This window comes from Chrysemys picta, chromosome 1 (assembly GCF_011386835.1).
Source record: "Chrysemys picta bellii isolate R12L10 chromosome 1, ASM1138683v2, whole genome shotgun sequence".
In the NCBI taxonomy this organism is placed as follows: Eukaryota; Metazoa; Chordata; order Testudines; family Emydidae; genus Chrysemys; species Chrysemys picta.
Window position 1 is genome coordinate 49,325,733 of NC_088791.1, and position 16,413 is coordinate 49,342,145.

Genomic DNA, 16,413 nt, shown 5'->3' on the forward strand with positions numbered 1-16,413 from the left:
ACAGAAAAGAAGTAGAAAGAGGGAGGGAGGGGCAGGCAAGCTTTGAGAGCCAGGTTCCAAGACAGATCTCAGAGGGAGAGATTTCCCTCTCCTCTCTTCTCCTCGGGCTAAAGGGCTGAGAAATTATATACTATTCTATATAACGTGCTGCACAACATTGTAAAGTTGCGGGGGAAGAATCATAAATACTACATATGCTGTTTACTAGCGGAGAGTCTCTAAGTGCACAGAGGAAGACAAGAGCGAAGAAAGAGCCCTGTTACATAGACCTTTTCTCTTTCTCTCTCCACCCCACAAATCGAAAACAATTTCTAATTTCTCAACATCCTTTTTTAAAAGTGTGGACACCAGAACTGGACAAAGTATTTCAGTAATGATCTCATTAATGTGATATACAGAAGAAACACCACCTCCTTCCTCTTACTCAATAATACCCTGATCATACATCCTAGACTTGCATTTACTCTCTTTGCCTCTACACTGGACTGGGGGCTCATGTTCTGTTGGTTACGCACTACAACCCTTAAGCCCTTTTCAGAATCACCATTTGCCAAGATACTGTCCCCATCCTGTAAGTGTGACCTACATTCATTGTTCCTATATGTATGAACTTGCTTCTGGCTGTATTAAAACTTACATTACTCAAATCAGCCCAGTTCACAACGTGATCCAGATTGCTCTATGGAAGTGACCTGTCCTTACCATTATTTACTACTTCATCAATGTTACTGTTTCTTGCAAACTAGCAATGATTTTGTGTTTTCCTCCATATCATTGAAAAGAATATTGAAGAACATTGGGCCATCCAGTGGGATGCCACAACAAACACTGCTGCTGGACAACAATTCCTCATTTACAGTTACTTTTTGAGACATATCAGTTGATATAGCTACATTGATTTTGAATAGTGCTGTTTTCGTAATCAGATTATTGTGTAGTACAAAGTCTTACAGAAGACTAAGAATGATGTAGTTCCTTTTATGAACCAAACTTGTAATCTTATCAAAACACAATATCAAGTTCAACCAGACCTATTTTCCTTAAAGCCATGTCAATTGGCATTAATTATTATACCATTCTTTAATTCTTTACTAATTGCATCCTGAATCAACCTTTCCATGATTTCGCCTGGGATCAACGTTAGGCTAACCAGCCTGAAGTTACCCAGATCATTCCATTGAGCTTTTGTTAACTATTAGCACACTAGTAACCTTTTTTCCCTCAGTCTTCTGGAACATCCCCCTGTATTTTAAGATTTCTTGGACAGGGTTCTAAAAACTCCTGGTCAGTGTCAGAGCAAATAGGCAATAAATACCACAAGCTAGTCAAGGTTCTGCAGCTCAGACACTGCATATGCACAAAGTTACTTTCGGTAGATTTGGCAAGAGAAGATTAACATTTAAATGTTGTACCCAACCAATACATATTTTGTAGTAGCTTAATTTGCTTATAAATGATACTTCAGGCAAAACCCATACAGGTTTTAAGCGCCATAATCTGTTTAACAGCTGTTTCCTTGAGAGATTTAAGGCCCAAATGGCTTCTTCCTCGCTCCCTCCCAATTATAATATTTATGCTCATGTAGTCTGGGAACAGAAACAACAACTAATCACTTGAATTTTCTAGAGTAAAATTTTCACAGCAAACTATTCTAAAGCAAGCCATGGTGTTAAAAAAAAATTGTAAAATGTTGCTGAAAACTTTTGAAAAACTAATGGATTTGAGGAAATCATGATCCCCTTATGGAACCTGTGTAATCAAAAGAAAGTCCTAATTTGTGGAAAACATTATTCATGGGAAATTATTCACGAACTTCTATCATTCTTTCAAATGAGGATGTAGAAGACTTTCTTCAAAGCTCATCAACACTTCATAACTTGATTGAAAGTGTGTACTGCTAAATGGCAAAGATCCAAGCTAGGTTTGGACCTGGCAGTCTTAATTTCTTACTGTTTATTTTTGCTAAATGAGAGGTTCACCCCTCACAATTTAGGGAGCAAAAGACCCAAAAATGAACAAAACTCTCCCAGGGCTCCCGCAAAAAATTATATTTAACAGCAAACTTCGGTTTAAAAACAACTCTCTCAATTTGAAATATATTTTCTGAAAACAAATGGTCCCTTTCTTTATCAATATTTCTTTTAAGAAAGTGTTCAGTATCTTAGCAGTTGCATACATGCAGCACATTGCTGCAATTGGATGATAACTCCTTAAAAAAAAAAAAAAAGTCACTTTAGCTACATACAAACAGCAAGGATCTAAATTAGGGTAAAGCCTTGCAGCCTAAACTTAACTTTCCATAACCAAAGTTTGCCAAATCGTTCCTCATTTTTAGTTATATATTTTAATGTCGTCATTTTGTTTTTAAAGGTCACAATAATTATTATAAATAGTAGTATTAGCACAACATTTTTCATCTTCCTTATACACATTAACAATTACTCAGTATCCAAGTTAAATATTAAAGTTTGACACAAGCATTTTTTCAGGTTAGCTTCCCTTCTGCTATCTCCACCCACTTCTTTTATTTAAACTGGGTAGATCTGTATAACAAATAGATTTTAAGAGATCCATTACATGACCATCTAAACGGCACAAGATCAGCCAAAGTTAAATTGCAACATGTAAAGAAAACACACACATGCAGGCTGATCTTTTTTTCTTTTGTAATACTTGACACTAACCTGTCACAGACTGACCCAATAAGCTTTCATATCAGGCAGGCAGGTCATATATGATAAAAGGTTTTCATGTCTGTAATGGTAAATAAGCTCACTTACAGAATGCTGACCTTGGTCAGCTTTTTAGCTAACTATATTCACAGAGTTCAGACAACTCAAAACAAATCTCCCAAGCACTCTGCTGTCTCGCAGCAAGAATCAAAAAGGGCAAAACCGCAATCAAAGTGGCAGTTGAGGTCCTCAGCAGGGGTTTGTTCAAGGCCCATACAGAGAGATGAACAGAAGTCTCAGCAGGTGTTACAGGTCTCATGCAGATAGGAGGAGCAGACCTGGGGAAAGCCAAGGATGAACACTGAGCACTGTCAGAAGAGACAGGCCACAACCAAAGCAGCACAGCAGTCTGAGACAAACAAGAGACAAGCTGAAGAGAAGCCAGCTGAGCAAAAGTAAAATAACGATGATAATAATAATTAAATTAAATAGAGATATGGTATACATTTACAGAGCAGTGTGCAAGAGCTGACAGCATAAACCCTGTTATCTATGTGAACAACCCCCTCTGCAGCTGCTCTCCACACCACCTTGAAAATATTCAATATTCCTAAGCAAAATACTGAACTACAAATTTTAAAAATACGAACGGGCCACATACACAGCAGTTTTCCCTAGTTTGGAGAAAAAAACATAAAAATGCAAAACATGAGAAGACATGATAGTATCAGCCTTTTAAAAACTGACAAAAGTCATTTCTCTTCTTCGGGAAAATTAAAAAGCTACCTGAAACAATCAGGCATATAACCTTGCACAACAAAAGAAAGCTTTCATGAGGGCCCATAATATGAGCTCTTGAAACACAATCTGATAAGGAAGATGATCCAATTTTTAAATATTGCCAGTTTAAATTAGATAAGGATACCTCAGAATCTGCAGTATTCCCTCCCTCTGTTTATCATACCAAACACTATGAATACTACCAATAATTAGAGCTACCAAAGCTACTGCAATCCGTAGGCCCTGATCTGTAATAGGTTAGTCTGACAGCCAGCTGCCCTAGCAATGGCTCCAGAATTTTCCTCTGTCATAGAATATCAGGGTTGGAAGGGACCTCAGGAGGTCATTTAGTCGACCCCCCTCTCAAAGCAGGACCAATCCCAGACAGATTTTTGCCCCAGATCCCTAAATGGCCCCCTCAAGGATTGAACTCACAACCTTGGGTTTAGCAGGCCAATGAGCTATACCCGCCCCCCCTACATTGTTCTAGAATCTAGAGAGAGTCCTGCCGGGTTGTATACAGCATGCCTCTCCCTCCTGTGTATCTTTTCTCCTCCCTTTGGCATTCTGTCATGAGAGGAGGGGGACCTGGGTCCCAACCCAGGGTCCTGAAGGGGAGTTCCAGTGTCCACACCACTTGTTGGTCCACCCCACATTGCACGCCCCTATAGATCACTTCCTAATGGACTGTGGTTCTTCTGTTTGGGTCCAGTCACAGGCTCAGCAGTATCAGTGTAAACAATGTCCCCTGCTTCAGGGCCTCTCTTGGGTCCCCAGGTCAAAAGGTATGTGTTAGAGTTACCACCTTTGAAATGCAAAAAACCATCCTCCCCTCATCCCCCACAAGGCAAGCCTGCCGCAACCTAACCACAAGACAACTCCGCAACCCCCGCCCTCAACAGCCAGTTATAGTATCTACAGAGAGAACACATCTAGATAAGACTGATAATTCCATTTTTTATTTTTACACTGTGATTCTATTTATCCAAGCTGCTTTGTTTGTGTGCATCGTCATTGAGATTATTTTTCCCAAACTGCATTGAGTCTATATTTTAACTATACACTTGAATGTGAACGTTCTGGAACTTTATACATAAAAAAAATCCATTGAATCTATTTCTTGAATTTGTATTTACCATTTCATTTTGCCATTTCCAGCAATTTCTTATTTTTAACGGCAGCATCGTAGAATTCCAGACAGGAATAGCAGAGGTTGCGTCTAATGCAAAGCTCACTTTTAACCACTTCAACACTGAGGTGATTCCGCTCATCAGTCCAAAGGTTTGGTAGTGGGCAGACAGCTGCTGTATTTTTAAGTTTTGATTTGTCATCACTTAAACTGAGGAAGTGGGAACACTGCAGCATCTGTAGCTGGATACTAACTTTTAACATTAGATATCCCAGTGTATTGTGTTGATAATGCAAATCTTTAGACCCAGGTAAAAATAAAAACCTGGCAGATTAAATTATTTTTCTGGCAACTGGCAAATCCATATAAAAAAAGCCAGTCTGGTCAAATACCAGCCAGGTGGTAACCCTAGTATGTGGGAGTGAGAGAGAATATGGATCACAGTTTCCAGAGTGGCCATGCCAATGCTGTAGTCACTATTCCCACAGCTCTAGGCATTAGCCTCACTGCCTGGTGAAGTCTTTAACACCATCCCCCTGTCCCTCGGCTACCAATGTCCTTTTAAAAATCGTTCCTCCACCTGCTGAGGGGCAAGCCTCCCTGACCTAGTACTGCTCCCCATGCCTTGCTCTGATTTAGCATAATGTCTGTATACCCCTTCATACACTCTTCCACTCGGTTCTGGATTCGCCAGGTGGACTTGTGTTGACAGGCCACCACATCCTGTGAAAAGAAGTCTGCATTTTTATTCTCTCTGCCAACTCCACGTAGCACTTCAAAGCAGTATGTTTGCAGAGATGTATACCACCGTAGGTTTTCTGAGTTGTGGTTATTCATAGACTGTTGCCATTGTAGGGGTGTATGATCAGTCACCAGCCGGAATGGGTGACCCCACAGGCACACCTACAATCCACTTTAGCGCGAGGGCCTCCTTCTCCATCACTGAATAGGCAACTTCCTGCTAAGATAAAGGATAGGATGTTCCACCTTTTCCCCCACTTCTTGTGACAGGATGGCTCCAAGGGCAACGTCAGATGTATTTGCAAAATGCAAGGTTTTGAGAACTTGGGGTGAAACCAAACTAGTTCCTGGGTCAGTCATTTTAATACCTGGAAGGCTCTGCCACTTGCTTCAGTCCAGCAGATTTTTCTTGGTGGGGTAATCTTCCTTGGAGATTGTTAAGAGGGCATAAACTGTGGCAAAGTGGGAGATGAACTACCTATGGTATTCCACTAGCCTCAGAAAGCAACATACCTGTTTCTTTCTAGAAGGGATTGGTCATTCTGATAAGGCCTTCACCTTTCCCAATGGGGGTAACCACCTCCCACCTTCACCACCAATGGGAGTAAATCACTCTCTGCCCACAATATATCCCAGGAAGCTTACTTTATGGTTGGCCAATTGACATTTAGTAGAGTTGGCTGTCAGTCTGGCTTCCTGGAATGCCTGTAAGATAATTGTGAGGTGCTTCCTGTGATCATTCCAGGTCTTGCTATAAATGGGTCTCTTCCCATTGTGTCCACAGACTCTCCACTTTCTTCCGCCAGGGCCTTCCTGGGCCCCGCTTCTATCAATTCCCCAAAACTGCCAGTCCTGCCTAATTATAACAGGGTAGGCTAGGTTCGTGGTCACCCCCACACGGGCCATGTCTGTGTGGTTCTGAATTGTTAACTGCACCCACCTTGTGGGGTATGAGGCATATATCCCCCGGGATGCACAGTGGAAACGTGGCACCTAATTGCTCTCCCTTGATGCCAGCCTGGTATCCTCTTGATCATCATCTGATTACACTCTGAGTCTATTAAGCCTTGGACCTGATCCCATTAACTTGCACTGGGACCACCAATTTTTCTGTTCTCTTCTTACGGGCGCTGGATTCTGCCACACAGACCCACCCATATTTGCAATCCATATTTGGGAAAACCTGTCAGAAACTGCCTAGCTGCCCACACACAAAGCAGTTACCTGAGAGTGGAAGGGTCTTGGCTGCTTGTGCTCTCAGATTCAACAGTGTTCCTGTGAAGGAGCCTCTTACCAGGCTGGAATCTCCTTCCTGACTTATCTCTCCATGAGCATTAACTCCTGAAGGTGCTCTGCTCAGCTGGCCTTCCTCCCCTTGGATAGGGAGGTTTCTCACACACCACCCCTCCTTGCCCTTCCTCCAGTCACCTGAGTTGCTTGTGGCTGGCTGAGTACCCCACCCTGCAGTGTTTCTTGGACAGGCCCAGTGGTCAGCATATAGCTCTTGGTCAGTGTCACTGCTTCTCACAGTCTCCGATCAGTGTCTGGATACCCATTCCTATACTCTGGGCAGGAAAACCGAGAGGAACTGTTCTAACATGATCTTCTCAGCCACCTGTACTCCCATTCTTTCATCAGACCAGAGCCACTACCAGCAGTGTTCCTTTAAAGTCTGGGCTACCACCGTGGGTCAAGCTCCACCCAAAAATTTCTCTGGCTGCAACTCTCCTATAACATCACTACTGTAACTATGACAATTGCTTCCATTGAAAAGTAATAGAAAATATTTTTAGTTATTGTCAGTATAATAAATGCCTTGCCCTCCTATCTATTCAATTTCTTTCCCTTCACTCCTCTGCACATAGTTCTCTGCTGCCTGGTCTCCTGACATCCCCCTACATATCCTTTCTTGCTACTTGGTTCTCTTCTCCCTTGCTCCCCTGTACATGCTGCTCAGCTCTCTGTTCTTCTTCACCACCTATTCCCTGGCAATGATGCAGCTGGGCGGTAATTCCAATCTCTCCTGGACACTGTTCCTTCCAAGTCTACTCAGTGAATACTGATGTCTCCTTTACCTATGTAGCAAAAGGCCTCTAGAGGCACTGGCTATAGTTACTCATTTCCAGTTGTTTATACAGGCCTCAAGGTGTGTGTTTGCAAAGAGGAGCCTATCCACATGTAATAGTACACCCCTACCCCAATATAATGCTGTCCTCAGGAGCCAAAAAATCTTACCGTTATAGGTGAAACCATGTTATATTGAACTTGCTTTGATCCGCCGGAGCGCACAGCCCCCCCGGAGCGCTGCTTTACCACGTTATATCTGAATTAGTGTTATATCGGATTGCGTTATATCGGGGTAGAGGTGTAGCTGAAAACAATTAAGAGAGTCAGCACTCCCAAGCCAGAGTTCTGCACAGCTCAATCTGGGAATACCGGCATAAGGAAATACAATGTTAAATACAGTACTATTCATCCACAAAAAGATTAGCAGAGGACCATACAGAATGGGCTACCATGGTTGCAAACCTCCAGTAATGGAGATGCTACTTAAGAAGAAGAAATACAATGCTGCCACCAATCTGCATAAAAGACTATTTCTTTGAATCAACATAAGAAAATTTAACAGAGAAGTTAACATTTTTAGTTCCAATGTGGCTATTTATTTATATATTAGTAAAAGCAAGTGTGTATTCATGTATTTGAAAAAAAAATGAGTCAACCCAGCATGCAATGGTCACCACTGTAACATACCACCTAATCATCACCTTCTTCAGCTAGGTAAGTTACTATATTTCCAACAAAAAAGCTTGAGTTCTGAGCTGTAGCTCAAAAATTACTTTTTCAAGAGAGACGAGATATTGTCTTACCCTTTGAGAGTTTCTGTTGTGTTTGCAGTGGATGGTATGGAGTAGAGCAAGGTTTCTTCAGGGACAGCATGGATTAATAATGGATGCAAAGTAAGTACAGGAATAGCGAGTACATTTATACCCTTATCTGGATGTGAAAGTATTTCTAAATTGCGTATTCTACTAATCTGTCCCAAAGATACATTATCTAATTCTTTAAAATAGCAGAATTTAAAGGTTTCTGCTACTGCTACTGAACTGCATGGTCACATTGTGTTGAACAGGCTGAACAGCAACTCCTAAAATCACCAGACCAGATTCTGGCCTGTTGCAGTATCAGTGCATTCAGAGCTGAAATAGTTAGTGAAAAGGGATATGAGATTGTAGTGAGTCGGTGTGGCTCCCTGCCGCCCCAGAGGGGGAAGAGCCCATCCGGAGGCCAGAGTGGGCGGAGCTAGAGAGTTCTGAGCCCGCCCCTCAGGGGGTCAGGCAGTGACCCGGAAGTACAAAGGCTCGCCCTCAGAACTCAGTCAGGCCCCAGCCGCCAGAGAGACCAGACGTCTCCAGCCTAGCTCGGGGCTGGGAAACCTCCGCTGCCTGGGGCAGCCGCCAGGAGCCGCCGGGCCTGCCCTGCGCCCGCTACCCGGAGGAGCTGCCAGACTCGCCGAACGATCCCTGGCCTGACGAACCCAGCCAACACAAGCCCCCAGATAGGCCCCGAGGGAGAGTGTGGAAGTAGCCCGGGGGCAGCCGACCCCAGTCTGGCTGCAGCACTGCCAGAGCCAATGTCAGTGTGTTGCGGCCAGGATCCCCACTGACAGCAGCGGGCCTTCTGCCGCTGCTAGGGCCCCGGGCTGGGACGCAGTGGAGTGGGAGGGCCTGCGTCCCCCCTGCCACCCAACCTGTGGGTGGCAGTCCCCCCCTCTCCCAGGCCTTTTGAGGCTTGAGCCTACTATTGTTGCTCAACCCTGACTGAGGGTCTGAGCTCCTGACTCAGTGTTTGTTGTCCCGCCCTGACCTAGGGCCTGGGCTTAAATACTTTGTTTTACTGTTGCTTAGCCCTGACTGAGGGTCTGAGCTTCTGACTCAGCGTTTGTTGCCCTGCCCTGAGCAGGGTGAGGCTTACCGTGTTCTTCTAGCTACAGCAAGAGCTGCCGAGGGAGACCCACGGCCGGACAAGTTTCTCCAGCGCACCGGTGTGTAGTGAGCCAGTGTGGCTCCCCGCCGCCCCGGAGATGGTCGAGCCCCGGCAAACTCTTGTACAGAGATGTTTTCCCCTTTGCTGGTAGCAGGGCAGGATCTCAATTTAGCGCTTCAGAGAGCGCCAGCAGCAGTGTCAAACTTCTGTATGAGAAGATGTGGTCTGCTGGGTGGAGTAAGGTGTGGGAAGGTGTTGGCTTTAGCTTTCTACTGCAGATACTGAGGTCTGGAGCACATGCTAGCAGGTGCTGCATGCTGCTTCTTTTCCAGTGATCAGTGAAGCATTCCCTGTAGTGTACACCTCCATCCCCTTCTTCCCTGACTGATGGACCTTGTTCTGGTCAATATGGGTCTTCACCCTCCCGTGCTGCTCCAAAGCACCATCATGTAAGTGTAGGGTTTTGTCCATAGATATTAGATTTGGTAGTGAACTGATGGACCACCTGGCATGAACAGATTAATGTACTCTGAAATACATATTCAGCACATCACAGACCCGGTAGCCCAGCTATAAATGGGGTCTTGCCTTTATATAAAAATAATTCTTAAATAACACAGTGAGGGGAGAGTTTATCGCACCACCCAATTTCTTTCATCCTGTTGGCATGGCAGTATGGAATTTTACAAGGCTCAATCTATTGCCTAGTGATTTCTGTAAAACGATACTTTCCCCTTCCCCATGGCCCACCCCAATACCTTATGATTTAAAATCTCCACTTAACTCCTACAAGAGAAACCCTGTCTCCATTTCCCTTCCTCTTTGGAAGTTGTACACCTTGTGAAAACTATTACTGTACTTTCATTAAAAACTCATTTTCTGTCATTATTATTATTTAAATTATCTGTGCATTCTTCCAGTCCATGGTTCATTTGGATTTTTATCTTCCTAAAGCTCACCGGAGCCTCTTCCTCTACTCTTGGGTTCCCTGGGCTCGTCTCTCTGACTTGTTTTTACTCCCTTTCAACGAACTCCAACCCTGATCCCTTTTTGAGCTTCCTCTATCCTTGCTAATGTGATATTCCCCCCCCCACACACACACACACACCAGCCCTTCTCCTTCTTAATAAGCCATATCTGTCCTCTTCCCCCTGCTATTTCCACTCCTGCACATTATACCACTCCTGTGCCATCCCTGTCACTCATGCACACACTCCTTCTGCAGGCTGAGTAACTACAATTGATTAAACTAACATTTTCTGTACTAGTGGTGTTGGCAAAGCCACCTCTGGTAGATACTTTTAGGGTACATCTACACTACAGCGGGGAGTCGATTTAAGATACGCAAATTCAGCTACGTGAATAGCGTAGCTGAATTCGACGTATTGCAGCCGACTTACTCCGTTGTGAGGACGGCGGCAAAATCGACTTCTGCCGCTTTTTGTCGGCGGCACTTACTACCACCTCCGCTGGTGGAGTTAGAGCGCCGATTCGGGGATCAATTGTCGCGTCCCGACGGGACGCGATAAATCGATCCCCGAGAGGTCGATTTCTACCCGCCGATTCAGGCGGGTAGTGTAGACCAGACCATAGTGATATGATACATTCTGATGCTGCAAGGGCACATTTGACCGTGGGTTCTAATGAGTTTGACTGCAACACCCACTCCATGTTCACAGTGATCTTGTTTGCTTTTTCCATGCCAGAAAAAGGTGTCATGCATCTTGCAGAGAGAGCCTGTGTCAGCTAGTCTGATTTCAGAGAAAGCAGCTATGTTGATTCCAAGCTTCTCCAGCTCTCTGTCAACGACAGCATAATTTTCAAGGGTCAATGACCTCCTGTAGATTGTCTGACATGCCCGTGCACATTGTCCTCACATTCCAACAAGCAAGTTTGAAGAAGGCATCCATTGAACCTTCTGCCTAGGCAGAAATAAAAAAATAAGACTAAGACTTGCCTTGGAACCAGAGCCCTCCTCTCAACAGTACTGACTAGGCCCAAGACGTTTGGAAGGCAGCACAGTTGCAGGAGATGCCAGAGAGCATGGCTGAGTTGCAGTACCAGCCTCTTGATGTTTTCTCCATAGGGAATTTGGTTCAGGCTTTGTTCAACCAAGAACTAGCTGCAAGACAGCAGCACCAGATGGACATTTGTGGACATTGTTTGTGGACGTTGTTTTTCAATCCAGTAGATAGCTGGCATACCCTCACCCATCGCCAAGCACTCAAACACATGGCAGGTTGTACTGGATATGTGATACCAGTATCCTGGCCTTATATGCCTGACCTGACAATCATTTCCTAAGATTACTTTTCTACGTAAACAATTGCTATCGTTGTGATGTGATTGTCAATTAAGCACAAAAGAGAGGGGGCTGTTCACAAGAAAATCTCTTTGTTAGGAAAGATACGGTTCACAATATGAAAAGGTTTTAGAAACTATACTCAAAATTTGTGCACACGACTGCTAGGTGTATAAATGTACAATGTTAGTTACAGCACTGAGGCGTGTGAACCTATATATTTGTACGTTTAACTATATTTGTTACTTTGAATATAGTAGATTGAATATGCATTTAATTAATCATAAGCAAATTAGCCTTCTATAAGAAGTTACGAAACAGTAACATTTTCATAACTGCCTTCAGAGCTGGGCAGCTGGAAAGCGGCGGCTGCTGGAAGGGCACCCAGCTCTGAAGGCACAGCAAAGGCTGTTGCCCTGGCGCTCAGCTCTGAAGGCAGTGCCACTGCCAACCGCAGTGCTGAAATTGCTTCCCTTGCCACCCTTGCTTCTCCACTGCTACTGGAGGCGGCGCTGCTTTCAGAGTTGGGTGCCTGGCCAGCAGCCACCACTCTCAGCTCTGCCTTCACACAGAAGGGGAGCATGATCAAATAAAGTTGAGAACCACTGCTCTAGATAAATGTTCTTTTCTGAAGTGGTGATTTATTCCCTGTGCATTTAGGTCAAATGACCAGTACCAGTGTGTTCACTTGCGGGTTTAATCAACAAAATGAGTGATGAGAGAGCAAGATGAATATTTCCTGCATAATAAGGACTTAGTACAAACATCACCAACAGTCTTCAGAACTACACCTCCACTTCCAGCAGAAAAAACTACTCAAGTGCTGAAAAAGTTGCCAGCAGGTTTATCCTATTTTTTGACACAGATGCAGAAGTGTCTACCATAGGACCACAATGCAGAATAAACCAAGTTATGGAAGAGAAAAATAACATTTTTCCACAGATGTGTATTCACCACCTGATACCTCCATACAGTTTAATTACAACACAATAAAGCTATGCTCACTCAAACTGAAAACAGTTGAACCTGAGCAACAATTTCAGCAGCTGTCTTAGATCATACTATTCAGAGCCAATACAAATATTCCCACCTCCAAAAACCATAGTATTAAGCACCATATTAAACAAGTCTAATTTTAGCTGTTGGATAATTCTGTATCTAGAGATTATACGTGACAGTACTATACGTGACTATACAGGGAGTGTACTGTATTTTTAATTTATGGGACTCGAGTATGAAATTACCTCAATTTATGAATGGTGACATGAAGTGAAGCAACAACTGTATCAAGCAGAATTACTCAAACTGTGAAAACAGTAAGTACGTGCTAACAGTTCCATAGTAATTTTTATATATTATATAGATACATGTTTTCACATATGAACAATTACTTTATATTTTAAGCCCCGCCAGGTAGGGCTTAGCTCATTTGTTTAAGCCCAAAGTAACTTGGGAGATCCCTGCAATTAAGAAGAGTAAAATAAGCCCTCTCTGCCCTTTTTTTTTTTTTTTTTTTTTTTATATAAAAGAACACCCAAAGTCCACTGAATGGATCATACAGAAGGATCCTCCTACTTCCGCCTTGCTCCCTCTGGGGAGTAAACAATAGAGGAAGCAAGGGGCAAGCGGGAGGACCCTTCTATTTGATCTGTTCAGTGGACTTGGAGTGTTTAGGGGAAAAAAAAGGCTGACAGGACTTACTTTACTCCTGATTTCCCCAGGACAGACTGTGCATAGCTGAGGCAGGATCTCCCTGATGCTGCCCCGCAGGCAGTGTTGCTCTGTGCCACCCCTGCACAGGCCTTTGTGCAAACTGCCCAATCCAGTCCTGACTATAAAGTGTCATTTCTAAGCATACACAGCGTAGTATGTGTCATTATTGAAACTTTCCATGCTCCATGTGTTTACAATGTATTGAGGGTCTATGTTGAACTACAAAGCAGCAAATCCACAGGGAATCCCCTGAAGTTTCATTTGGGCCAAGAAATGAGAGCATAATGACTGGAAGGAAAACAGGACTCAATTTAAACACACATCTGAAGGGTTTATTTTGCTTTGTAATTGATTTTGAAAAGGGAATTAAGTTACTGAGAAGTTGTGTCTGCATATAGGACCCTTGTTCCAAGACAATGCTTCATAAGAGATTTCAGGGCCTGAATTGCTGTTGTTCAGTGTTAAATTTAAAAAAAGTAATACTTCTGCCCATTTTATTTTGAAGGTTTACAATTAGCTGTTGAAGACAGAATTGAGAGAACTGATTTCCCGGTTATGTTCTCAACTATGCCACTGACTTGCTGCAAACATGGGCAGTTAAAAGAACAATTGGATGCAAGTTTTTATTCTTTTGCATGGTAAATATTCACTAATTTGAATGCCCAATTTGAGACACAGTGAACTTGGTTTTCAGAGGGGATAAGTGCATTCACAATCTTAATTAGGTAAGTGGAGTCTCAGGGGTTTAGCATCTCTGAAAACCAACCTGGAGGTGTCACACTGAACAACAAAAAATTGACACTCTCTATGTTTATAAGTGGTAAGTCAGTTTCTTCACTTGCATCATTGTGTTGACTTTCAAATAGTAGTAATTCTGGAATTATACAGCACAGGCAGAAGCAGAGCAAACTTCCTCATAGTGCACTGTGAATGTGCCTCAACCTTGACTCAGGGTTACCATTGCCAGGGATAAGCGAATAATTTAATAGCTAACCTCATTCCATCTTTGCTGAGGTTGTCAATAAGGGTACTGGTTATCGTGCCAATATGACTCCGGCTTTTAGTCCCACAATTGACATTAAATCTTGAATTGGAATTTATAGCTATACCTGCCTCTCTTAGCAGTCAGTTTCCCCCTGAAAACCAGTCATGATTATTTTTTTGCCAATAATGTGACTTTCTTAAGTAGCAGCTACAGTCTTACAAATTCACATTATACATTTTTCCCTATCCAGCAACAGGAGCACCAGTTTTTAGGAATACTAAAATACCCTTTTAAGAGTCTGGATTTTCTAAACTCAGCAATGTTCAGTCCACATGAGCCACAAAAATAGCCATGTGTTCAGTCCACATGAGCCACATAAAAAGACAATATGAAAAATGAGTGAGTATGAGGAAAATATTGGGTAGCGAGGTGAAGTGGATTTAAAATGGAAATAAAACAGTAGAGGGGTCAAGCAAAGCACAAGATGGTGCATTTGGCAGTAAATTTGAAAAGAATGAGAGGGTAACCAGAGAATAATAGCAGGTAGTTGAAAATATCATATGAAAATAAATTCACAGTAACCAGAAAGAGCCCCACAGTACCAGTATGAGTGACTCGACCCCTGAAGTAATTACACATTTTCACTCAAAAGGAAAGGCTACTGAAGTCAAAGGGAATCATTCCACTGCTGTAACAAGCTTTGGTTTAGGCCTGATATGTACATATCTTCTGATCCTCTTCTCCTTAATTCTCCTTATGCTTCCTCTCCTCCCATCCAGATTGAGAGTCTACCCCATGTCTCTGAACAAAATTACCTCCCAGACCCTGTCCCCTAAGATTCTGTGTTCCCAGACTGCTTAAGCCTGTTCCACCTTCCTCCCCACAACAGTGCATGAAAGCCTGCTTCAACATCAATAAAACTAAGAGAGCTTCTAGCGTAGCTCCTGTTGTAACAGGCAGAAGAAAAGCTTTCTGAGTATATTAATACTAATGGAAAGGCAGTGAATTGAAAATGGGTTCAGTAACTCTGAGGCCATTAGAGTAATTGTGGGCAGTGAAAAATAAACACAGCTAAACATAAGGTAAAATTTTACTTTTATTCATTTAAGCTATGCATAGGGAAGAGAGGGTAAGAAGCAGTTGTTCCATGCAAAATATTTACAGACTAAATATAGTATGATGCATGATAATAAAATAAGAAATAAATAATAATAATAAACACTGGTCCAATTTTAACTTCTGATGTTCAGATCGCACAGGAACTCAGGAAATCTGCTAACAGCACATTTTCAGCAACAAATCTTGCCCTGGGAGAATCTGCCATTACAGGAATTAAATGTTTACTAATCTCCCAAACCAATGCTTGTACACCATTTGTGGTGTATTTGTGAGGACGTTGCCAATTTAGAATTGCAACTATTCAGTCTGAAAATATTATCCAACTATGGAAGAGAAATGTTTGAAAGCAGGAAATCAAGTATTGCTTCAATTTCCTTCAAATACTTAATATTTTCCTTTGGGGAAGTAACTTGTGATTTATCATAATTTTTTCTATTTGCTTCTGGAGTATGAGCCATGCTCTTCAATTATTTTTAGTTGATTGTGTAATTATGAAAGAAAATGGGTTTTTGTTAGTCTGTGTTTGATTTGGTGTGAGGTTTTTTTGTTTTTGTTTGTTTGTTTTTATAATAAGAATTTCATCTTACCTTCAGGAGAAGAACCTGGCTTTTGAGAATATGCAGAGCTTATTTTACTCTTCTTGCTGCTATCACTGTTGACGGACAAGCTGGACTGAATTTTTCTGTGCATTTTTTGTGAAACAGGAACTGAACATTTTCTATTATCTGTAGCTACATGTGTGACCCCGTTGTGAATTCCATTTCCATTACTCAGACCTGCATGACCATTCTGTATCTTGCCAGTTTCTTCCTCGCTCTTTTCCAATGCTGAAGTATTTGGCTGAGGCAAGCGTTGAGGTTGTGCTTAAAACGAAAAAGAGAGAGTTAATACAATTGTCAACTGGTATCTGAAAAGATTGAGACCTGACTGGGAACTTAACTATTTATTGCCTTTATTCAGTGACCAGAGAGAAAGAGGAAGAGTA

At 42.6% G+C, this 16,413-nt stretch overlaps 1 protein-coding gene across 5 annotated transcripts in view; it reads right to left on the minus strand.

Annotated features, from left to right (window-relative positions):
- The window catches only part of MDFIC (MyoD family inhibitor domain containing), a 120,553-nt gene that overhangs the window by 57,962 nt on the left and 46,178 nt on the right, over positions 1–16,413 (minus strand). For 4 of the 5 annotated variants that reach the window (XM_065556262.1, XM_065556256.1, XM_005312797.5 and 1 more), the window contains one exon: positions 16,016–16,291. In XM_065556262.1, coding sequence (XP_065412334.1) covers positions 16,016–16,291 — 276 coding nt within the window. Of the gene's footprint in view, positions 1–13,529; positions 15,627–16,015; positions 16,292–16,413 lie in introns of those variants that run through there. The other variant, XM_042843644.2, reaches the window with a different exon arrangement.